The sequence below is a fragment of the Phascolarctos cinereus genome, unplaced genomic scaffold, assembly GCF_003287225.1.
Source record: "Phascolarctos cinereus isolate Bilbo 61053 unplaced genomic scaffold, phaCin_HiC Scaffold_4;HRSCAF=312, whole genome shotgun sequence".
Classification (NCBI taxonomy): Eukaryota; Metazoa; Chordata; class Mammalia; order Diprotodontia; family Phascolarctidae; genus Phascolarctos; species Phascolarctos cinereus.
Window position 1 is genome coordinate 693,782,352 of NW_027555847.1, and position 24,610 is coordinate 693,806,961.

General features: G+C 39.1%; 1 protein-coding gene across 1 annotated transcript in view; it reads right to left on the reverse strand.

Annotated features, from left to right (window-relative positions):
- AACS (acetoacetyl-CoA synthetase) overlaps window positions 1–24,610 on the reverse strand; it is a 100,925-nt gene that overhangs the window by 68,463 nt on the left and 7,852 nt on the right. Inside the window, exons 2-5 of the mRNA XM_021004340.2 lie at window positions 19,055–19,158; window positions 18,139–18,259; window positions 14,043–14,156; window positions 3,849–3,946 (exon numbers count right to left, since the gene is read on the reverse strand). Of these exons, the coding sequence (XP_020859999.1) occupies window positions 3,849–3,946; window positions 14,043–14,156; window positions 18,139–18,259; window positions 19,055–19,158 (437 nt within the window). The remainder of the gene's footprint in view (window positions 1–3,848; window positions 3,947–14,042; window positions 14,157–18,138; window positions 18,260–19,054; window positions 19,159–24,610) is intronic.

A 24,610-nucleotide genomic window follows, 5' to 3' on the forward strand; every position in this document is an offset into this window, starting at 1 on the left:
AAAATACTTCCTTAAAAATTAGAATAGAGCAATTGGAAGCTAGAGACTTTATAAGAAATCAAGACACTGTAAAGCAAATTCAAAAGAATGAAAAAATAGAAAACAACATGAAATATCTCATTGGAAAAACAGCTGACCTGGAAACTAGATCCAGGAGAGAGAATTTAAAATTATTGGACTATCTGAAAGCCATGATCAAAAAAAGAGCCTTTCAAGAAATTATCAAGGAAAACTGCCCTGATATTTTAGAACCAGAAGGCAAAATAGAAACTGAAAGAATCCACCAATCACCTCCTGAAAGAGATCCCCAAAGGAAAACTTCCAGAAATATCATAGCTAAATCTCAGAGTTCCCAGGTGAAGGAGAAAATATTGCAAGCAGTCAGAAAGAAACAATTCAAGTATTGTGGAAACACAATCAAGATAATACAAGATTTAGCAGTTTCTACATTAAGGGACTACAGGGCTTGGAATATAATATTCTGGAGGGCAGAGGAGATAGGATGACAACCAAGAATCAGCTACCCAGCAAAACTAAGCATAATCCTTCATGGGAAAAAAAATGGACATTCAGTGAAATAGAGGACTTTCAAGCATTCCAGAAAAGACCTGAATAGAAATTTGGCTTTCAGATATAAGACTCAAGAGAAACATGAAGAGGTAAACAGGAAAGGAAAATCATAGGAGACTTCTTAAGGTTGAACTGTTTACATTCTGCATGGAAAGATATTTGTAACTCATGAGTCCTTTGTCAGTATTAGAGTAGTTGGAGGAAAAAAAATTACATGTATGTATAGATAGATAGATAGAGAACACAGGGTGAGCTGGAAGATGAAGGGGTGATATCTGGAGAATAAAATTAGGGGGTGAGAGAGGATTATAAGGAGAGAAGGAGAAAGGGAGTGGTAGAATAGGGTAAATTATCTCACATAAAACAGACAAGAAAAGGCTTTTACAGTGGAGGGGAAACGGGGAAAGGTGGGAGGGAATGAGTGAATCTTATCTCATTGGATTTGGCTTAAGGAGAGAATAACATACACACTCAATTGGGTATGGAAATCTATTTTACCCTACAGGAAAATGGGGGGGGGGGTAGGGACAAGAAAGCAGGAGGATGATAGAGCAGAGGGCAGATTGGAGGAGGGGGTAATCAGAAGCAAATACTTCTAAGGAGGGACAGGGTCAAAAAGAGAGAATAGAAAAAATGGTGGGTGGGATAGGATTAAGGGAAATATACTTAGTTTTTCAAAACATGACTACTATGGAAGTGTTTTGCATGACTACACATGTATAACCTGTATCAGGTTGCTTGCCTTCTTAATGGGGGTGGGTGAGGAGGGAAGAAGGGAGAAAATTTGGAACCCAAAGTTTTAAAAACAAAAGTTAAAAAAAAATTGTTTTCACATGCAACTGGGAAATAAGATATACAGGAAATGGGGTATAGAAATCTATCCTGCCCTACAGAAAAATTGAAGGGGAAGGGGATAAGCAAAGGGGGTGAGAGACAGAAGGGAGGGCAGATTAGGAGAAGGGGTATTCAGAACCCATGCCATGCTGGGGTGGGGGGAAGGACGAGATGGGGAGAAAATTTGGAACTCAAAATCTTGTAGAAATAAAGAAATAAGTAAAAATAAATAAATTTTTTTTAAAAAAATAAATAAATAAAATTAACCTGCTTACATTCCTATATGTGAAGGTAATATATATAACTCTTAAGAACTTTATCATTATTAGGGCAGTTGAAAGGAGTTTACACAGACAGAGGGTATACGTGTTAATTATGTTGAAATGATCTCCAAAATAAATGAAGGGGTGAAAAAGAGGGATGCAGTAGGAGAAGGGGGAAGGAAGAGGAAGAATGGGGGAAATTATCTCATATAAAAGAGGCATGCAAGGAACAGCTTTTACAGCAGAGGAGAAAATGGGGCAGTGGCAGGCAATGCTTGAACCTCATTCTTATCAGAATTGGTTCCAAGAGGGAAGAATATATATACATAATTGTGTATAGAAATATAATATATATGTAGAAATATAACTTAAGGGAAATAGAAGAAGGGGATAAGAGAAAGGGGAGCATGACAAAAGGGAGGGTGGATTAAGGGAGGTGGTGGTTAGAAGCAAAATAGACTTTAGAGGAGGGACAGAATAAAAAGAGAAAGAAGAAACAGAAGAAAATGAGATGGAGGGGAAAACAGAAATCATAACTGTGAATGTGAATGGGATGAGTTCACCCATAAAACAGAAGCAGATAGCACAATGGATTAGAAACCAGAATCCAACAATGTCCTGTTTCCAAGAGATACCCTTTAAACAGAAACACACACTCAGAGTTAAAATAAAAGGCTGGAGTAGAATATGCTTCAGGTGAACTAAAAAAAAAGGCAGGGAGGGATAGCAATCATGATCTCAGACAAAGCAAAACTAGACCTAATTAAAAGGGATAATTACAGAATTTTGTTAAAAGGTACCATAGACAATAAAGCAAGTTTTCTGAAAAAGACCTCATTTCTCATATATATATATATATATATTGAGGATAGAACTGAGTCAAATTTATGAAAGTAAGAACCATTCCTGAAATGATAAATGGTCAAAGGACATAAACATGCAGTTTTCAGAAGAAAAAACCAAAGCTACCTATGGTCATATGTAAAAATGCTCTAAATCACTACTGATTAGATAAAGGCAAATTAAAACAACTCTGAGGAACCACCTCATCACACCTATCAGAAATGACAAATGCTGGAGAGAATGAGGGAAAAATAGGCACACTAATGAACTGTTGGTGGAGCAATGAATTGGTCAACCATTCTAGAGAACACTGTGGAACTGGCCCACAGGGTTATAAAACTATGTATATCCTTGGACCCAGCAATACCACTACTAAGTCTGGATCCCAAAGAGATCAAATCAAAAGGAAAAAGATTTCTATGTACAAAAATATTTATAGTAGCTCTTTTCTTTTCCAAAGAACTGGAAATCAAGGAGATGCTCATCAACTGGGGAATGGCTAAACAAGTTATAGCATGTGATTGTAATGGAGTACTATTGTGCTATAGGAAATGACAAGGGGGAGAGTTTCAGAAAAACACGACAAGACCTATAAGAACAGATGCAAAGTGAAGTGAATAGAACCAGGAGATCATCGTACACAGTAACAACAATGCTATACGATAATCAACTGTGAAAGATTTGGCTACTCTCTGATCAGTACAATGATCCGATACAATTCCAAAGGACTCATGATAAAAAAAAAAATGCTATCTAGCCTCAGAGAGAGAACTAATGAACTCTGAGTAAAAACTGAAGTATAATTTTCTCACTTTCTTTATTTTTCTTGCTTTAAAAAAATATATACAGTTTATATGGAAATTTTTTTGCATGACTTCACATATATACTTGATATCATATTGTTTGCTTTTTCAGTGGGTGAGAGAGAGAATTTGGAACTCATAATTTAAAAAGAAAAGAATGTTTAAAATAAATAATATTTTGAAAAGAGGAGAAGAGAGAATAAAAATCCTTTTAACTTCCCTCTAGCTATTCTAAAACCAGTAATAAGAAAGGTAAGAACCTACTGTGACCCTTCTACTGCCAAGCCAGCCACAACTCAGTCATTACACCCAGGAGTGAGCACAAAGAGTCCCAGCCCCTGCCCACATCATTTTTAGATTCCTTCCCTGTGAAGAACTGAAAAAGCCATCAACTTGAGATAAATTACAATGACTTAAAACTGCTTCCCTTTCGATGATCACAAGATGTCAGTGCAGGCACAGGGATAAATTGAACAGGCATATTCCTAGTGCAGGGAAGACCTTGCCAGAAAAAAGTGCTGAGAGAGTTCCTTACATTCACTCCAAAGTCCGGGGATGTCGAACTCCAAATGGCCCCAGTGCTTGCTGCAGCCAGCATTGCTTCCACAGCATAAACACTGTTTGGTAAATAACCTGAAACAAAGAAATGCAGGACACATGACTACAGAATACACTGAAAGTAATCTCTGTTGCATGAGAGCGATGCCTTGGCTACTTTCCCAAGCTCTCCTGTCCTGGCTCAGGTACTTCTTAGGCCAGAGGTAAAAAGATCTTATTGCTCTTATCCAGAGTAATCTACCCAGAAGCACAGGTGTCACTGGGCCCAGGAATTACAAAGTGGCCACGTCACCCCCAAGTATTGCTCACTCTATAGGAAACAAAGGTCAGAAGCAAATCAAGGGTACTGTATTTCCCGCACTAATGAGGGTGGTTGATAACTGCTAGGTAGTGCTAGAGGAGGCACACAGAGGCAACTAAAGCAAATTCTGACTGAACTGGTTCATTCATTCATTTAACAAGCATTTATTTATTGAGTACCTGTTTAGTATGTGAAAAGAAGACCCTCTGTATTTCTCGGCAAACAAAGGTAATAAGGGGCCACAGATGGGTAGCTATGACCAAACAGAGTTAAGGTATCATTTCAGATGCTATTTCCACAATCAGAACGAGTGAATACAAATCAACAAAACAATGGTGTTACTTGGAGATAAGTTTGGCTGTTTTTCAATGCCAGTTGAATCACCTATTTTTAAGTTACTGATGCCTTTTGTTTTTACATCACATTCATTTCTAAATATATCCACCTGCCCCCCTTCCCCTTCCCAACAAACTAACCTTTGTGATAAGGATGAAAAAAAAATTTCACCAAAACAATCAACAAATTGACTGTCTGACTCTGAGCGACAGTCCTCACCCACAATCATCCCCTAACCTACCCCAGCCCTACACACACACACACCATTGCAAAGGAAAGAGGTGCATTTTTTCTCCCCTCTTTTCTGAGACTAAGCTTGGTCATTATATAGTGTTCAGCTTTCTCTTATTATTCTTCCATTTATATTGAGTAATCAATATGTACATCATTTTCCTAGTTCTGCTTATTTCACTTTACATCAACTCCTCTAGACCCTCCCCACGGTTCTCTGAATTCTTCATAATTGTTGTGTATGGTATAGAATTATTCCACTACATTCATATGCCACAATTTGTTAAAACTATTTCCTAATCAATGGAATATATACTTTTACTGCCATATTTCACTGTATACTATTCAAGGAAAAACACTGTACTAACATGCCTCCTACTTATCCTCAAAAAGAGCCCATTGTTTGAAAAGTGAATTAGAGCCAACCCACAAATTCACATTTTTCCAATGTGAAAATCCACTGAGTTAATAGTGAGCTCACAAGTAGGAATTAACTACTCAAAACACTTGTTCAACATTCAGTCCAGGGAAGGTCTTTTAAGACCCACCTGGCTTCTTAGTGACTGAAAAATGGCAGAAGTCTGTTCTTCCTTATGAAATAGATTATATGACTGACCAAAGCAACAGTACCTGGAACAAGTTTTCCCAAACTGCCTTCTACTATTTCACTGATAAACAGAATAGTTTCCTTTGAATTTTTTAGTTAAATCATCTGGTTCCCTCCCAGGAAGGGAGTAAAATGAAACAAATTTCTCAACACAAGGAATCATTCGTTTCCTATAAACCTTCCTCCTCCCTCAAAACATACAGTTCTGAAAGATCATATTTATAACAGAGCCAAGGAAAACAAATAGTAAAGCTAGACTATGCTTAACTTAATGTCAGAATTCTCCATGAGCAAAGTAGAAAGATGTAATCCAGAGCCCACAAAAGGTTAAGAAGGTATTTTACTTTTTTTCCTTCTTTCTTTTTTTTTAAGGACAGGTAAGGTTCAGACTCCCAGAACCCCAGAGCTGGTAAAGATCTAGTCTAATTTTCTTGCTTTAAAGAAAGGTAAACTGAGATCTAGAGAAGTGATGGGACTTGAGTCAGTGTCAAAGGTGGCTTTAAAACCAAAATCTCAGGGCAGCTAAGTGGCGCAGTAGATAGAGCTCCAGCCTTGGAGTCAGGAGGACTTGAGTTCAAAACTGCCTCAGACACATGATACTTACTACCTGTGTGACCCTGGGCAAGTCACTTAATCACGATTGCCTCACTGGAAAAAGAAAAAAAGAAAAAAAAAGTCTCCTGACCACCCAGTTCAGTCGTCCTGCCTTCCCACCATACTACTAACTTTACTTCCTAGGATGTTTTTTAGGCCCTGAAACAGAAAAATTAAATACAGCCACTGCAAAAACACTGACCTTTAAGTTGCTTCTAGCCTAGCAATGCTCTGTGAAAACCAGGGTCTTAAGCATAAAAGATACTAACTAGAATAGACCTAAGAAAAGTAGATTTGGCCTGGAAAAAACTGACCTGCTCCGGGAAATGGCACATTTCTCTAGTTTCTAGATCGCTCTAGCTTCCCTCCAGAAATCAATAATCACTAATCAATAAAGCAAGATATATTCCTTAAGCACTTACTATGTTCTAGGCAGTCAACTCGCCTCATTGTTACCTGTTAAATTTGGGGATTCTTGCCTCTCATAGATAAACTTTCTCCTTCCATCTTTCCTAACACAAATTATACCTGATTACACACCAAAAAATCAATATTTGAAGGACCAAAGGGACAAGCTCCAGGATCACTGACTTTGCTCCCAGTCTTCAAAATGGCTCCTTGTTCTTTTCTAGTATTATAAGGATTGAAAGTCAAGCATAAAGAAACTTTGATCTCCTAAGAATAGATAGCAGGAAAACAAGCAAGCATTTTTATATTAGTCTTTTATGTGTGTGCTTTCTTACATCTAAGCAAACAAGGTAAAGGCTGTGCCTATTTAGAGATCATGAGTGCAGCTGAGAAGATGGAGATATGTAGTCTTGAAAAACTGTCCATGAAAACAAGACACTCCCACTGTGCATAAAAACGCTCCTGAAAATGAATGCAATGATGAGGTTTTTTTTTCTAAATTTAATCTTCATAAATTATAATTTCAGATATTCTTTATTTCTCTTCATTGGTTCTTGGGCAAGTAGATTCTAACATCAACCTTATATTTCTCTACCTAGGAAAATTCAGACCCACAGAACCCCAGAGTTAATAAAAACCTAGTCTAATTTCCTTGCCTTCTAGGTCTGCCTAGAACAAAATGTTAAGCTTACTAAAGAACTTTAAGAGGTCTCTTCTTAGTCTGAACACTTCTATGAGTTAAAATATGCTTTTGCAATATAGACAATTACATACTTGACATAATTTATAATTTTGTTTTGCTTCTAAAAGATTTTTTGACAATCTGATTAAAACTTCAGTTTTCAGAGCCACATTTTAAGAAGGGCACAGGTGGAGGAAGGATAGAACTGGAGACCATGTAGTACAAGGAAATGACAATGCTTAACCGGAAGAGAAGATTCCAATCAAACAAGACAGACTGTGGTCCTGTGGTACGGCAGAAGAAAAACTGGATTTGTACAAACCTGGGCCCAGACAGTAGATCTAAGAACAAAGGATGGAAAGCTGCAGGGTACAATTCCCTTAGAATTAGAACTGACCAAAAGTAGAAAAGGCCACCTGAGGAAGGAACAGGTTCCATGCCACTAGAAGTCATCAGGCAGAGACTAAATGACCACTTGTCTGGGATGTTGTAAAGGAGATTGCTCTTCAGGTTAACACTTGTACCAGATGACCCCTGAGGACCCTTCCAACTCAAATTCTTTTGAGTTCATAGCTGTGGTCTAAACCAGCTGTGAAAACCAAAAAGGGCCTATTTAGTAATTCCATTAGAAATGCTGCTTTTTAAAAAGCTAAGCATGAAATGCAACTTGAAGAAAGGCAATTAATTGTGGAAACCATGCATATCCACTTGTCACCACTTTTATAACTGACAATGATACAGTAACCCAAATGCTCCATGGCATTCCTCAGGGGGACATGGCTCCTTCCCTGAAAAAAGTCCTAGCTTGGACCTGTGGTTCCACTGTGTATTTGATTATACTCTACGATGTGGGGAAACCTATTAATATCTGTAACTGTTTCTTGCATTTGAAATGGCTTTTTCTTCCAAGTTAATTATAATGATTTATCACCACATAATGATATTTAATGTAATATTAATATAAATTAATTAATAAACTTAATAAAGATTTAATAACAATAATTTATCTCATTAATTGAGATCAGACTCCAGTCACTCTGGAACCTGTATCTTATTTTTTTCTTTTTTTGTTGTTATTGGGTTTTGGGGGGGGGGGTTTGGCAAGGCAATGGGGTGAAGTGACTTGCCCAAGGTCACACAGCCAGTTAAGTGTCAAGTGTCTGAGGCCACATTTGAACTCAGGTCTTCCTGAATCAAGGGCCGGTGCTCTATCCATTTTGCCATCTAGCTGCCCCTGGACCCCCTATCTTGCTAGGAATTTCAGAAGGACCTATATCTTCAGGTAATTTACAGAAAACAAACAGGATACTACCTTTCTCATGCTTCTTGGTATTTCACATTTCCTTGCATTTTCAACATCCTCTTGTAAAATAGCTTCAATATCTTTCTTTAGCTCTTAGGACAGGTGCTGCTCCTTAGCTAAGAGTCTTCCATGAAGCTCTATCTACATTGCTAAAGCACCAGTACTGTAGACATGCTATATCTGGATTGCTCACATTAACTTGCATACCTAATAATAGGTATAATAAATCAAAAAAGATTAATATTTAATATCCAAAATTATATCATAGAAAACACTCTGGAAAAAATAAAGGAAAAAGAAAAAAACAGTCTGAAAGGAAAACACACCAAAAAAATTATCTGTTCAAAAAAAAAATTCAAAATTCTTTTTGCTTTAGTGGATCCTGTGACAATCCAAGAAAGACAAGAAGGCTACCCAATTTCTTCCATGGGTCCCTAACAATGTAAATAGCACCACCAATCAATTCAAAATGAGTTCCCACATTATAGTACCTGGGCATGGCATAGATTCTGCTCTCACTCTCTATAGCATAGTTTGCTCACCCCAACTTGCCCTTATGCCAGTAGGTCTGGGGTTCGCAGAGAAGGGTATGCTACATTACTACAACTTAAACTCTCTTAGGATCCCAGGAGTCTCCCCGCCACACACATTATGGAGCGGGGGGGTGGGATACACTCCTAACTACTCGGCACTATAGCTCCCGAGTCCCTATTGATGTGCTTTCCATTTACACAAACTCAGTTGCCAATGATACCATTAACTCTTAAACATAAATCATATACTTAATGATAAGGCAAAAGGATAAATAATCATAATACAGTTACTCAATAGAAGGCAAATGAATGATCAGTACATCAGAGTTCACCCACAGACCTGGGTGGCACTCTCCTACCAATGCACATAGTGTCCACAAGGGAGAGTGGGGACACAATTGTGGAAATGTAGAATGGAGGCACATGATGGGGAAACATACTTCCTGAAGAACCTCACAATGGGACTTTAGATTTTGACTTCTTTAGTCCCTTCAAGAACAATCCACACCACATGAAGCCTCTCTACTATCTGTTTCCTGCCTGGTCCTAACTTCTCTCCAACTGGGCAAAGCCACTTCTCTTCTGCTCTCAAGCTGATAAAGAAGTGACAAGTTCTTTTAACTCATAATTACTCTTAACAGAGTGCTTAAAAACTGCTATACATAAGGGAACACAGTTCCCTTATACCAGGGCAGCTGGTGGCACTGTGGATCGAGCACCAGGTCTAGAGTCAGGAGAATCTGAATTCAAATCCAGCCTCAGACACTAACTGTGTGAACCTGGGCAAGTCACTTAACCTCATCTGGAAAATGAACTGGAGAAGACAATGGCAAACCACAGTACCTTTGCTGAGAAAACTACAAATGGGGTCATAAAAAGTTGGACATGACTGGAACAACCGAACAACAATACCTGAGAACTGAAAAACTAGGGAAGCAATCAAGACAAGGCCAAGCAGCTCTTCAGTGAGCAGGATTCTGCCTAGTCCAATCAACTCTCAGTCAGTGAAGTCTCTTCTCACAGCAAAATCTTGTCTTTTCCCCTCTGCATCTCCCTTTCAAACTAGAGAGAAAAGAGAACAACTGGGTACCTCTGAGGTTTCTCCTCTCTCAAGTTGTAGATGGCACTGAAGGCCAATAAAGTCAAACAGCAATAGAATTCGGCTTTCTTCCAAAGAGCATCTAAACAACTTATCCAGCCTTTTCTTTAGCCAATCAGCAAAGCAATAGTTTCTCTTCCAATCAGCAAGTTTCCATCAAAGCAGCTGAGATTTTCACATCAGCATACTCTCCTTCTGGTTTCTTCACACTTAGCTTCTTTACAGCTGGCTTTTCCACTTTCCAGGCCTCAAATGAGAGTGTTCTAGGGGTCAGGCAAGCAACAAGCATTTACAAAGCACTTACTATATGCGAGACACCGAGGAAACAAAGAAAAGCAAAAACAGTCCCTGCCCTCAAGGAACTTAGATATATATAAGGCAAATAAGAAGTAATTTCAGAGGGGAAGGCACTAGCAGTTGAGCTAAGTCTTGAGTGAAACCAGAGATACTAAGAGGCAGAGGTGGGAAAGATGGTCAACATTCTCTTACGAAGTTAAACAAGGGGTGGGGAACCTGCATTAAACTAAAGAAATCCACTTTTCATTCAGTTGTATAAGTTAAGTAAGAACCAAATGGTCCTAAGTTAATCTTCCCATATTGTCCACATAGCTATTTCATTTGCAACTTCATCAGCTATAGCCTCGAAAACTCTAAAAACAGCCAAATGCAAATAAGCTGATAGACCACAATGCCCTTTAACCTCCATCTTTTCTCTGCCCTCAAACAAGTCCTTTCAGTATATTCATTTAGAGATAAGTTCTCTATCCGGTATTCCCTCATATTTTGTCTAAAAAACTACATTTTTTAACAAATTTATTTCACCCTTTTTCTTTACACAAAAGGCATTTTTCTACCCCTTTCAGTAACCAAATTGCTTGCATAACTACATACCTAACAATCTTTCTCCACACCATGAATATCTGCAGTTATTAACAAATTAAAAATAATTACTAATAATAGGAATAGCTAATACTTACATAGTACCTACTAGCACCAGACACCGTACTAAGTAATTTACAAATATCTCATTTGATCCTCACAACAACTCTGGAAAGCAAATGCTATTATTATTCCCATTTTACAGATCAGGAAACTGAAGCAAACAGAGGTTAAGTGACTTGCCCAGAGCCACAGAGTTATTAAGTGTCTGAGGATAAATGTGAACTCAGATCCTCCTGACTGTGGGCCCAGTACTCTATCTACTGCCACTCAGGAAGGAAGAGGTATGTAAATAGCACATAATAAAAAAAGGTCAAATATTTCATATAATAGACAAATTTTATATCAGATCAATACAAAACAAATTTTTCTCACTCAAGACAACCAATATTGGCAAAAATATAAGCAAACAGCAATAATACATGCTACCAAAATATATACAAGAACAGTATTATGTAAGAGCACATCTACACGATACATATACAGTAGTTTATAAACAAAAAATGTCCACAGAAATGAATTATATAATAACAGAGCAAAATGCAAAATGTAGCTGCATATAAAGATATATGTTCACCATTAGAGAACTGTATTTGGTTATATGAGTAATCACCTCTTCTCTGTAACATTTTATAAATGAGTTTTTATAAAGTATGCAAACAAAATAGAATATTACTGGATAGAACTGATGATTATGAAGAATTTAGAAAAGAAGCCTTACATGAACTGATGCATACTGAAGTAAGCCAAACCAAGAAAATATACATAATGATAACATTACACAATGATACAACATAAATAGAAAAAACAATAAAATAAAACTGACTGTAATGTAGTTATAATAACTAAGCATGGCTCTGGAGAAGAATTGAGGAAATATATCTTTCTCCCTTCACTGCAAAAGTAAAGGACAATGGATAAGGAAAACTGTATATACCATCATGTGTGCTTAATGTATTAGTTACAAAGAACTGCTGTTTTCTTCTATCTTAACCTTTGTCATAAGGGAAGGGGGTGAGGCAGGAAGGGGACTTATTTACAAATCATGCAGTATTAAAAGGATAAAAGAAGCGAGGAAGGAATGAGGGGATGAGGGAAGGAAGGAAGGACAGAGGACAGAGGGAACAAGCATTTCTTAAACACCTACTAGGCGCAGGACATTGTACTAAATGCTTTCAATAAATATTTTCACATTTGATCCTCACAACAACCCTGCAAGTTAAGTGCTATTATTATCCCCATTTTACAGGAAACTGAGACAGACTTCCCCAGGGTCACAGAGACAGTTAAGTGTCAGAAGTCAGATTTTAATGTTCCTAACTCCAGTACCAGCACTCTATCCACTGAGCCACCTAGATGTCTCCAATAATATGCAATTTTAATTCATTTAATTATTATATTTATAATTAAATTAGTTAAATTTCAATAATAATAAAATTTGTAAACAAGTTCTAAAGCAATGTTGCCCTTAGCTGCCACCTCTCTCTGCTCTGTAAGGAAATCAAGTGTTACTGTGGTTTCTAGGCTCTTTTGGCCTCTTCATTGTGACTATAGCTTTACATCGTTAAACTTCTATAGGAAACGATGAGAATCAATCAATCAACAAATACTTACTACATACACTTATGTGCCAGTCACAGTTCTAAGTGCTAGAGATTCAAAGACAAAATTAAACAATCTCTGCCCTCGAGGACTTGACATTCTACTGGGGAAATTAACATTCACACAATTAAATATATGCATAATAAATACAAGATAAATTTATTAGAAGCAGGACACTAGCAGCTAGAAGACTCAGGAAAAGTCTTATGTAAGCTTCCTGGAGCAGAGTTTTGAAGGAAACAAGGGATTCCGAGAGGCAGAGGTGAGGAGCTAACCCATTCCAGGCATGGGGCCAGCCAGTGTAGAGACACAGAGACTGGAGACAGAATGTCTTGGGTAAAGAATAGCAAGAAGGACAGTTTTGGCAGAACTGCGGAAAGCACGAAGGGAAGAATAATGAGCCTCCAAAGGTAAACTGAGACAGGTTAGAAAGGGTTTTAAAAGGCAGAAAAATGTATATCTGATCCTAGTGGCAAGAGTTTAGTACTAATTGTAAACAACTGTCTACTGAGTAGGGAAGTCAATATGATTAGACTGACCTTTGCAGCTACATGAGGCATGGTAACCAAAAACAAGACAGTCTGGGAGGGGAAACACAAGAAGGTGCAGCCTCACCCAAGGACAAGAGGAGTTCTGAGAGGCACAGGCAAGATAGGTATACACCACAGGTGTGTGGGACAGCCAGTGGGAAGGCCCAGAGAGAGGAGATAGAGGGCTGGGTGTGAGGCAGACAGCAAGGCACTGACATCCATGGATCTACTGTGACTTAATGGTATCATCATTTACTAATACCCATTGATTATTACTGTATACATGACACTGATCTAAAAAATTCACCGACTTAATAGAGAAAAATTATTACTCCTGCCTTCAAAAAAGCTCCAAAAGTTCTATCTAACACTGTGAGATCAATGTCCTCAGGCTTGTCAGAGGTAAATCCTATAGTCAAAAAAGTGTCAAAGGGTTAGAACTGGAAAGAAGTTTAGAAAAATGATCTAATCCCTGCCTTTTACAGATGAGGAAACCAAGTACCAAAGTGGGGAAAAGACCTGGACAATGTCACACAACTGTTAGTAGGAAAGCCAGGACCAGTCCCCTAATCTTTTGCAAGGACAAAGAAAAAGAAGAGCTCAGAGTCTAAGCAAGCAGAAACATTCCAAATAAGTTAGTTTTTGTCATCTGCAAAGGCAATGTGGTGTAGTACAAAAGCACTGGTCTTAGAGAAAGCAGATATGGGTCAAAGAACCAGCTCTGCCACTGATTAACTGCACAGACTCAAGCAGGCTCTCCCCCAACCTAGGCACAAACTCCTCTGTAAAATAAGAGGACTCTTCCAGATGATCTTCAAGGTCTTACCCAGGCCAACTATTCAGTGGTCTACAGGCTGACCAGGCAGAATGCAGCAACACTGTTCTCTCCATAAAGATAACATTTCTGCCATGCCTGAAAGCCAGTTCAGTAAGAGCTTGCTCTGGACCCAGTGCATCTCCTCCTCAGCACCGGTCCACCTGGACCACAGCTACAGAGGATACTCACCTACCACCCTATCTCCGGTTTTCACTCCAATTTTCCTCATAGCTGCAGCATACAAAGCCACCCGTTGTCTTAACTCTCCAAAAGTCACCTTTACAATTTCCTCTTTGCCTTCCCCTGCAAAGAGAAAAAGACATTAATCATTCATTGACCACCAGAAAGAAGTCTGCATCTGCCAAAGAGTTATGGACAGACACCCAAAGTATGCAGAGAAGCACACTCTCTGTCCTAGTTTTTCACAGGTTATGATCATATGACCGCAGCCACTGGGGTTCTTCTGAAACAGAGTAAGAAAAAGCAACCTCATTTTAAATAAAAACTGTCAGATAAGCCGAAAGGGAATGTTAGTCTATCAAAAGGTTTATGTGTACTTAGGAAGCTCACTATTAAGAGAAGTTAGCTATAAATGTTTTAGCAGGAATAAATAAAATATTCTTCTTAAATGAATAATTATCCCTTAATTTATCTTTGACATGCCTTGATATTAAAGCATATCAGCACAGTTGCTTAAATCAAGGTATACAAGCCTTCTCCGTGGTTATCAGGGAAATCTGTCAATCATTCCTCAGTGAAGCACTCAGCACGGCGCCTGGCACTTGAGAGGTGCTTAATAAATGCTTGTTTCCCTCCTTGCTTCCCTTTCTTCCATTCTTCTTGTCTTCCTTCCTTCCTTCCCCTCCTACTCCCGTTAACTCTACTCCTCTTTTCCTTCCTTCTTTCCTTCCTTCAGCATGACCAAAATGATCGCCTTCTACCGAGTAAAAAATGGTCAGTAGTTTACACTCCTACAGCTCCAAGGTATCATGAGCCTCCAATTGGTGCTTCAGTATACAGAGTTGGCCTTTCACTGCACATTATTTTTGCACCACTCATTGGAGCGTGAAGGCAATGAAGAGTTCACGCAATTTCAATTTATTTGGAGGTATCAGAAGCTCATGGGATTACACATGGAAAGGATTAGATCTAAAACAGCCATAAGAGCTCAGAAGAGAACCTTGCGAGGACCAGCACAGAGCTATGGAGATTAGTGAGCAACTCAGACAAGAGTGGCACCCAAAGAAAACAGAGTTAATAAAATGGCCAAATTCAGAGTTTTCATTTTACTTTCTCCTGCTTAAAAGGAATAACTAACAGTGGAGCTCATTTGGTCTGTGGACACTCCTAAATTTTAAAATGGATAGGAGAAAGCAAAAAAAGGCCTCCAAATAAATATCACAAAGGCCACACACCAAAACTTACACAGTTTTGGTCACAAAAGAACTCACACTCATGGACTATTTACTTGTATCTTACATGGAATTTTAACAAGCCTAATTATTTGGTTTCCAAGCATACGGCAGACTAGATGCAGTAAATTATAAGAGGGAAGGTGGGAAAAGGTCAAAAACTACCACTGACAAGTACTACGAGAGTAGCAAAAAAGTGAGATCTCACTATGAGAAAGGAGACAGAAAAACTGTTAAAACCAAACACTCCATTAAAAAGGCATAACTGATTAGAGCCGCTTAATATGACGGGGCTGCATAAACCTACACAGCTCAACAAACCCAAATGACATCAATGTATTAAGGCATGATATAGTAATGTTAGTGATTTAAGTTGTGACTGTAGGGTTTACACAGTGCTTTCCTCACAACCTGCCTGTCAGCATCCCCATCTTACAAACGAGGAAAATGTAGCTCAGCAAGGCCAGAGCACCTGCCCAGGGCCACACAGCCAGCAAAATCCACAGACAGGATATAAACCCAGGACTCTCAAGCCTCTACATTCAATTTCCCTTCCCCTGCACCAGGCTACCCTTCAAGCAAGCAAAGACTTCCAACATAATAAAAGTTCTGCCACTTAAAGGTGTGAGCTTTGATCATCTAAAAAAACTGACCAATTTGGAACACTGTTAACATCCCTGGGAGAGAGTGGGAAGTGCCAGGTGGCAAGGTGGGGAAAGCCAAAGAAGCACCTTGAGTTGGGCAAAAAAGACTGCCCCCTGCAGTGGTCAGAGCAGCTGGAGTGGACGTCACACTACACAATAACTTGAGTCCAGGTATTATGTAAAAGGAGAAAAACAATGAAAGGCAGCTAGTACATCCTGGACCAAATCAGCCTAAATGAAGCAGTGAGAAAGAGCATGTAGTAGCACAGGGAGGCTGGCTGAGTCCCAGGGAGGCCGTGCCCAGGGGCCACTCCTAGATTATTCCTCCTTTCTGTCACTGCTGTAGGGGCCTAGGGCTGTCATTCATACTGCTCTAGAAATGGAAGATTAAAAGCATGGTCAAATCCAGCCTAGCATGTGTCCTCCATCTGAATTAGGCCAGCTGAGCTACTACCAATTTCTGCTCCTTAGAGAAAGGAGCCCAGCAGTATAACACACATTCCCAGACAGTAAATAAAATTTCAATATATGTAAAAGTCCAACTTTACAAAAAGTAAATAATTAGGACATGATTATTCACTTCATAAAAAGGATAACCACAATTTCTTTACAAAGCAGTGCATTTAAAAATTATTTGCATTTGAAAATTATTTGATTTACTCAATGTATCATGAATACAACTATTAAAATAAGTTAATACATATCTGCACATTCTATTTTCTAAAACAGAAAAAAGGGGGCAGCTAGGTGGCGCAGCAGATAAAGCTCTGGCCTTGCAGTCAGGAGGACCTGAGTTCAACACTTACTAGCTGTGTGACCCTGGGCGAGTCACTTAACCCCGACTGCCTAGCAAAATAAATAAGTAAATAAAAGAGAAAAAAAAATCTGATGCAAAAATCACTGGGCCAAGGTTTGGTAGACTTGAGATCTAGCTCCACCTCCACAACTAACTGGATATGTATGAGTTCAGTGCAGTAACATGGAACCCCTGTGCCAACCTTTCTTCATCTATAAAGTGGGAGTGAGCTCCCCACTAGTGTCTCAGAAATAATGAGAACATAAGGAAAATCTTTTAGCAAGTGAATATAAAATAATGAGGATCCAAATATACTCTTCTTTTCCCCAGCTGATAAACGGAAAGGGGATATCAACAGACAGTTTTCTGAAGAATTCAAAGCCACCTACAGTCACTGGGGAAAATGCTCTGAATCATTAATAATAAGAGAAATGGAAATTAAAACAACTCTGAGGTACTACCTCACATCTATCACATGGGCTAACATGACAGAAAAGGAAAATGACAAATGCTGGAGGGGATGTGGCAAAACAGATACAGTAGTGCTTTTGTTGGCAGAGTTGTGAACCGATTTGACCATTCTGGAGGACAATTTGGAACTACGTTCAAAGGGCTATCAAACTGTTTGTACCCTTTGACCCAGCAATACCATTACTAGACCTATACATCAGAGAGATCAAAGAAAAAAGAAAAGGATCAATACAAAAGTATTTATAGCAGCTATTTTTGTGGTGGCAAAGAATTGGAAACTGAGGGGGTAGTCATCAACTGAGGGAATGGATGAAGAACTATGATATATGAATGTGATGGAATGCTATTGAGCTATAAGACATGAAGGGAATGATTTCAGAAAAACCTGGGAAGACTTGCATGAATTAATGCAAAGTGAAGTAAGCAGAACTAGGAGAATAATCTTCCCAGTAACAGCAATATTGTGATAATAAATAACTGTGAAAGATTTAATAACTCCAAAACAATTCCAAAGGACTCACACAAAAGCTATCCACCCCCAGATGGAGGGCAATGGACTCAAGAGCACAGACGGAAGCATATTTTTTACTCTTTTTTTTTCCTTTTTAGAACATGACTAACGTAGAAGTATGTTTTATATTATTCATACATATGATAGGCACTGTAATTCTTAACTTCTTACTGGGGAGAGGACAGAGAGAGGAAGGTAATTTGGAACTGAAAATAAAAATAAAATTGAATTCATTTTAAATTTAAAATAATTTTTAAAAAATACTACCCTCTTCTTGCTAAAAGCTAACAAGATCTCTGCCAGATTTGGACCTTGTGAGTGTCTCCTCTAGAGCTCAGCACAGGGCTCTGCACACAGCAGGTGCTTAATAAATGTTTGTGGTACTGAAATGGCAGCTGGGGCACTTGCAACCTGCGTAGAAGAGAATTTGAAATAAAGACTGAAGACTCACTTGCAGCATACAGGGCAATCTTGTCGTTTTCCTTGTGCTTCAGAAGGTTTTCAGCATAATTCAGACGACTGCCTTTGAACCACTCAGGCACATCAGCAATTCCCTTCGATGTATCAACAACCTAGAGAAATGAGAGCACAAATTAAGACCCAGTAAATCATCACAGTTGTTTTCTAAGCTATCCAAATAGAAAACTAGCCAACTTGCTGATCCAAAGTACTCCTTAAAAGGGTTTTTAATTCATTAAAGCTTTCCAAATGCCCTTTAAGTGAAAAGTAGAAACTAATGCCATGCATTCTGGATTTTCTCCATTTCTTTTAGAGAAAATCAGCCAACTTCCCAAGTGAAAACACCAAAGGTAATCTAGGAGAACAGACTAAAAAGCTAAAGTCTACACTCAGAGTCCATGAGACAGCTCAGTGTAATTTTCACTGAAATTCTATTCAGTGTTGCTTCTTCAATAACTCACAGATGATATTTTTACCAAAATATATAAGGACATAACTTTGTCAGTGTTTTGCCCATTGTTAACTAACCATATCTCTGCACCACACAAAACAGACAGGGAAGTAGGGCAGGGGATGAACCTGGGATTTTACTGGTGTAGGGAACTTTCAGCATGGGAATTCCCTCCAGATAAGTGACTTTTGTTCACCTTAAGAGTCTTAGAAAGTTGCCTGGGAGACTAAGAGGTTAAGTGACTTGGCTATCCTCACACAGTAATTATGTATCAGCAGGAAGACTTAAATTCAGGTCTTTTGGACTGCAAAGCCAGCTCTCTATTCACCATATCACATGATGACTGTCAGAATAAGCTGTGATAACAGGCCTCCTTTCCTTAAGACCCCTAGCAATGTAAAAGAGCTTTGTTAAGGTATCTACATCAAGGGTAAAAACCTAAAAATGATACACTCACCTCATCATACATACGAGAGAAGACAATTCCACTGAATTTCCAGAACTCTGCCCAGAAATCTGAGTATGACTCCACTGACCACTGATACAATTCATTATAATTGGCTAAAAATAAAGAAATTGGAATCACTATGTAGGTAAGGTTTGGTAAGAATAATTCAACAGTGCAACAAGAAGCTTCATTTTTATTGGGAGGCAGTTCATGCAATTACACTTGTGGAGAGTGCTTATTCAGTAAGAAAGAAATTTAGGAACAAAGAAAATCCAAGCCTTCCCTCCACTCTTGGCTTGCTTCACCTGTGTCCTGAGGCCACCATGAGCAACTAGCTTGTTCGAGAAGACTATAAACAGTCCCGTTCTCAGAGACTGAGACCCAAGCCCCAAGAAAAGGGCCCTCTGCGGTTCCTGGTCGAGGCTCGGCTCATAGGGACCCTCATAGAGAAGAAAGGATTGAGGATTCGAGCAACGGAGACCCCTTCCGGAGCTCAGATTAAAACAGATCTATTCAACCAAGAGGAAGACGGTGAAAAGCCCAAAACAGCAGAGGTGCAAGTTTTTGGAAGCAACCACTGTAGAATTACAGCAAAAGAACTTGTTGAATGTATCATCAGATGGTATCTACTCGCCTCCCCTGACGCTGCAGATGAAACACAGAAGGCTGTTGCCCAGGTGTCCATTCAGGAAAATAAGTAATATGCAGCCCAGCTGGTTTTTGTTAATTTTATATAAATAAATTATGTTTGTTTTTTTCTAAAAGAAAAAAATCCAAACCAAGATACCCATAATGGATAGCCACTATTCACAGTCACCTAAAAGTTGACTACACGTGCAGTCTATTATGTCAGATGTCAACAATTAGCACTTAGATAACAGTACTCCATGTAAGGAGAAAGAAACTGGTGGAACTCAGGCTAAAGGGAATGGAATATTAAAATATAAAATATATGGAATACCAGTTCCATCCAAATATTTCAGGGCTGGGCACCAGCCACGGAGGAAAAAGCCTTTCATTGGCTTCGATGTAACTGCTTGGAAAGTCACTGGTAATGCCACTATAGCAAGTTCACAATATAGTGAAAAGCAAACTTCACTTAAGATTTCCAAGATTTAGGACTGAGGTCCAGCTCTGAAAATTACAACATGTGCTTAGGCCCTTGAACTCCATGGGCTTCAGTTTCCCTCTTCAATGAAAATTAATTAACTTCACTTCCCAGAGATGACACAAGGATAAAATGAAAGGCTTTCAAAACGGTAAAGTATCGCACGTACATATATATGTACAACTACTCATACTCATCACCCCTCCTCCCCTGTGAAAGACAAGCTCATCTGCTTCCAAGGTGCTCATGGCCCAGAGGTCTGGTCTGACAGAACTGGATCAACCTGTACTTAAGAGACTGAAGAAAGAGCTCAAACACATCAGGACAAGACGAAGCACTCTAAAGCTCTGTAGTGTCTTTGGTCCAACTAGGGTAGGACATGCTCCAGACTGGAATACGCTCTATGGAATCTAGTTCTTAATCAGAAAGTATCTCCATACGCTAATACATCGTTGGTGGAGTTGTGAAATGATCCAACCATTTTGGAGAACAATTTGGAACTATGCCCAAAGGACTACAAAAATGTGCATACCCTTTGATCCAGCAACAACACTTCTAGGGCTATATCCCAAAGAGATCAAACAAATGGGAAAAGGACCCACATGTACAAAAATATTCATAGCAGCTCTTTTTGTGGTGGCAAAGAATTGGAAATTGAGAGGATGCCCATCCATTGGGGAATGGCTGAGCAAGTTGTGGTATATGAATGTAATGGAATACTATTGTGCTATAAGAAATGATGAACAGGCTGACACTGACTTCAGAAAAACCTGGAAAGACTTATATGGTCTGATGCTGAGTGAAGTGAGCAGAACCAGGAGGACTTTGTACACAATAGCAGCCACGTTATGCAATGACTAAGAATGTTAAACTGAACCCTTCTCAGCATTACAAGGATCTAAGACATCTCCAGAGGCCTCAGGATGGAAAATGCTGTCCACATCCAAAGAAAGAACTATGGAAGTCGAATCGCTCTCACTTATTTTTACCTTAAGTTGAGTTTCGTTTCATCTTTCTGATGGTTCCTCCTATTGGTTTTAATTTTTACTTACAACTTCACTAATGTGAAAATATGTTTAATGGGTATGTAAATGTAAAGCCTATATCAGATTGTGTGCCGTCTTGGGGGGGGGGAGGGAGAAAAAATTTTCAACTCAAAAGCATATGGAAAAAAAAAAATTTAAAAAAAAGTATCTCCATGAGGCAGAGCCAAGATGGAGGAGTAAAAGCAGTGACTTGCTTGAGCTCTACCCCAAACTCCTCCAAATACCTGTAAAAAATGGCTCTAAACAAATTCTAGAGCAGCAGAACCCCCAAAAAGATAGAGAGAAACAAATTTCCAGCCCAAGACAACCTGGAAGGTCGACAGGAAAGGTCTACTTAGCGAGGCTGGGAGAGGAGCACAGTTCAGCATGGGCTGCACAGGCAAAGACCGGGCCAGAGGAAAGCCGGAACAGGCCTCAGGGGACCAAAGCAAGAACTGTGGCAGTATCCAGACTTCTCAACCCAGAAACGCCAAAGACAACTTAGAAGGTCAGTGGGAAAGGTCTGACCATGATGAGAGAGAAGCTCAGTCCCAGCCACAGTCCCAGTGCAGCCCAAGGGCAGCAGCTACTTCCAGAGCTCTTGGCCCACAAACTGTGGGGGTATCAAGCGGCTGATCAGAGGAGGATTGCAGGAATCTCTTTGCTGGCACTGAGGCAGGATTCTCTTGATTTGCCCAAGCTTGGATCTGGGTCATAGTGCTGGGTGGTGATCCTGGGTCGAGGAGAAATGCTGGCATGGCAGAGCTTGCAGTAGCGGAGGAGAAGAAATCCTCGTCACAGTTCCGAGGCAGAAAAGAGTGCTTGTGGTCACTCACACACCAGAGCACAGGCCAGGAAAAGAGTAAACACCTCTCCTTAGATCATACAACCTTAGAAGAGTTGAAAATTTACAGGTCCCTAGAAGTATCTCTGAAAATGGCTACCAAAAACCCCCGAAGCTTAGGACCAGTACACCTTCTACACTGGAAGCAGAGCCCTACCTTAACAAAGAGTTTAACTCCAGGAATTAGCTGGGAAAACAAACAAAAAGTGTAAAAAATTCAGACTATAGAATCTTACTTTGGTGACAAAAAGATCAAAACACACAACCAGAAGAAGACAACAAAGTCAAAGCTCCTACATCCAAAGCCTCCAAGAAAAATATGAATTGGTCCCAGGCCGTGGAAGAGCTCAAAAAGGATTTTCAAAAGCAAGTAAGAGAAGTAGAGGGAAAACTGAGAGTGATGCAAGAAAATCATGAAAAATAAGTCAACAGCTTGCTAAAGGAAACCCAAAAAAATACCAAAGAAAATAACACCTTAAAAAATAGACCAACCCAAATGGCAAAAGAGGTCCAAAAAGACAATGAGGAGAAGAATGCTTTAAAAAGCAGAATTGGCCAAATGGAAAAGTTCAAAAGTTCACTGAAAAAAATAATTCCATAAAACTTAGAATGGAGCAAATGGAAGCTAATGACTCTTTGAGAAATCAAGAAATTATAAAACAAAACCAAAAGAATAAAGAAAATAGAAGACAATGAGAACTATCTCATTGGAAAAACAACTGATCTGGAAAATAGATCCAGGAGAGAGAATTTTAAAATTACTGGACTAGCTGAAAGCCATGATTAAAAAAAAGAACCTAGATATCATCTTTCAAGAGATTATCAAGGAAAACTGCCCTGATATTCTAGAAGCAGAGGGTAAAACAGAAATTGAAAGAATCCACCAATTACCTCCTGAAAGAGATCCTAAAAGAAAAACTCCTAGAAATATCATAGCCAAATCTCAGAGTTCCCAAGTGAAGGAGAAAATATTGCAGTAAGCAGCTGGAAAGAAAAAATTCAAGTATTGTGGAAACACAATCAGGATAACATAAGATTTAGCAGCCTCTACATTAAGGGATCAGAGGGCTTGGAATATGATATTCCAGGGGTCAAAGGAGCTAGGATTAAAACTAAAAATCACCTATCCAGCAAAACTGAGTATAATCTTTCAGGGGAAACAATGAACATTTAATAAAATAGAGGACTTTCAAGCATTCTTGATGAAAAGACCAGAGCTGAATAGAAGATTTGACTTTCAAATACAAGACTCAAGAGAAGCATGAAAAGGTAAACAGGAAAGAGAAATCATAAGAGACTTATTAAAGTTGAACTGTTTACATTCCTACATGGAAAGATGATATTTGTAACTCAGGAGACCTTTCTCAGTACTAGGGTAGTTGAAGGGAATATATATACAGAGGACAGGATAAGTTGAATATGAAGGCATGATATGTAAAAAATAAAATTAAGGCATGAGAGATAATTATATTGGGAGAAGGAGAAAGAGAGAGGTAGAATCGGGTAAATTATCTCACATAAAAGAGGTGAATTTCCCTCCCATGGAGGGGGAAAGCGGTTAGGTGAGAAAGAATGAATGAATCTTACTCTCATCAGGTTTGGCTTAAGGAGGGAATAACGTACACACTCAATTGGTTATGGATCTCGATCTTACCCTTCAGGAAAATGGGGGAAAAGAAGATAAGAGAGGGGGGAGATAATAGAAGGGAGAGCAGACTGGGGAAGGGGGCAATCAGAAGCAAAACACTTTTGAGGAGGAACAGAGTCAAAAGAGAGAATAGAATAAATGGGAGAGCAAGATAGGATGGAGGGAATTATAGTCAGTCTTTCACAACATAACTATTATGGAAGTGTTTTGCATGACTACACATGTATAACCTGTATTGAGTTGCTTGCCTTCTCAACACGGGTGGGTGGGGAGGGAAGAAGGGAGAGAATTTGGAACTCAAAGTGTTAAAAATGCATGTTACAAATGTTTTTACATGCAACTGAGAAATAAAATATACAGGCAATTGGGTATAGAAATCTATCCTGCCCTACAGGAAAATAGAAGAGGAAGGGGATAAGAGAATGAGGAGTGGGGACAAAAGAAAGGAGGGCAGATTGGAGGAAGGGGTATCCAGTATCCATGCCATCTTGGGGGAAGAGATGGGGAAAAAATTTGGAAGTCAAAATCTTCTGGAAGTGAATGCTGAAAACTAAAAATAAATTAATTTACATTTTTAAAAAAAGAAAGAAAAAATCTCCAATTATTCCTAAGAAAGGAGAAAAGGAAAAAGGCAATTCCTAGGCCAACCCCTCTGTCCATTCAACCAAGTGCTTACTTAATCCAAACTGTGTGCTCAGGTGGTGTAATGGATAGAACACCGGCCCTGGAGTCAGAAGGACCTGAGTTCAAATCCAGCCTCAGACACTTACTAGCTTGTGACCCTGGGCAAGTCACTTAACCCCACTACCTAGCCCCCCCCAAAAAAATGGGGTCACAGAGAATCAGACACAACTGAAAATGATTGAACAACAAAAGAGAATATCTAAGAGTAGATGGTGTCAAAGACTCTGAAGAAGTCAAAAAGGATGAGGATTGATAA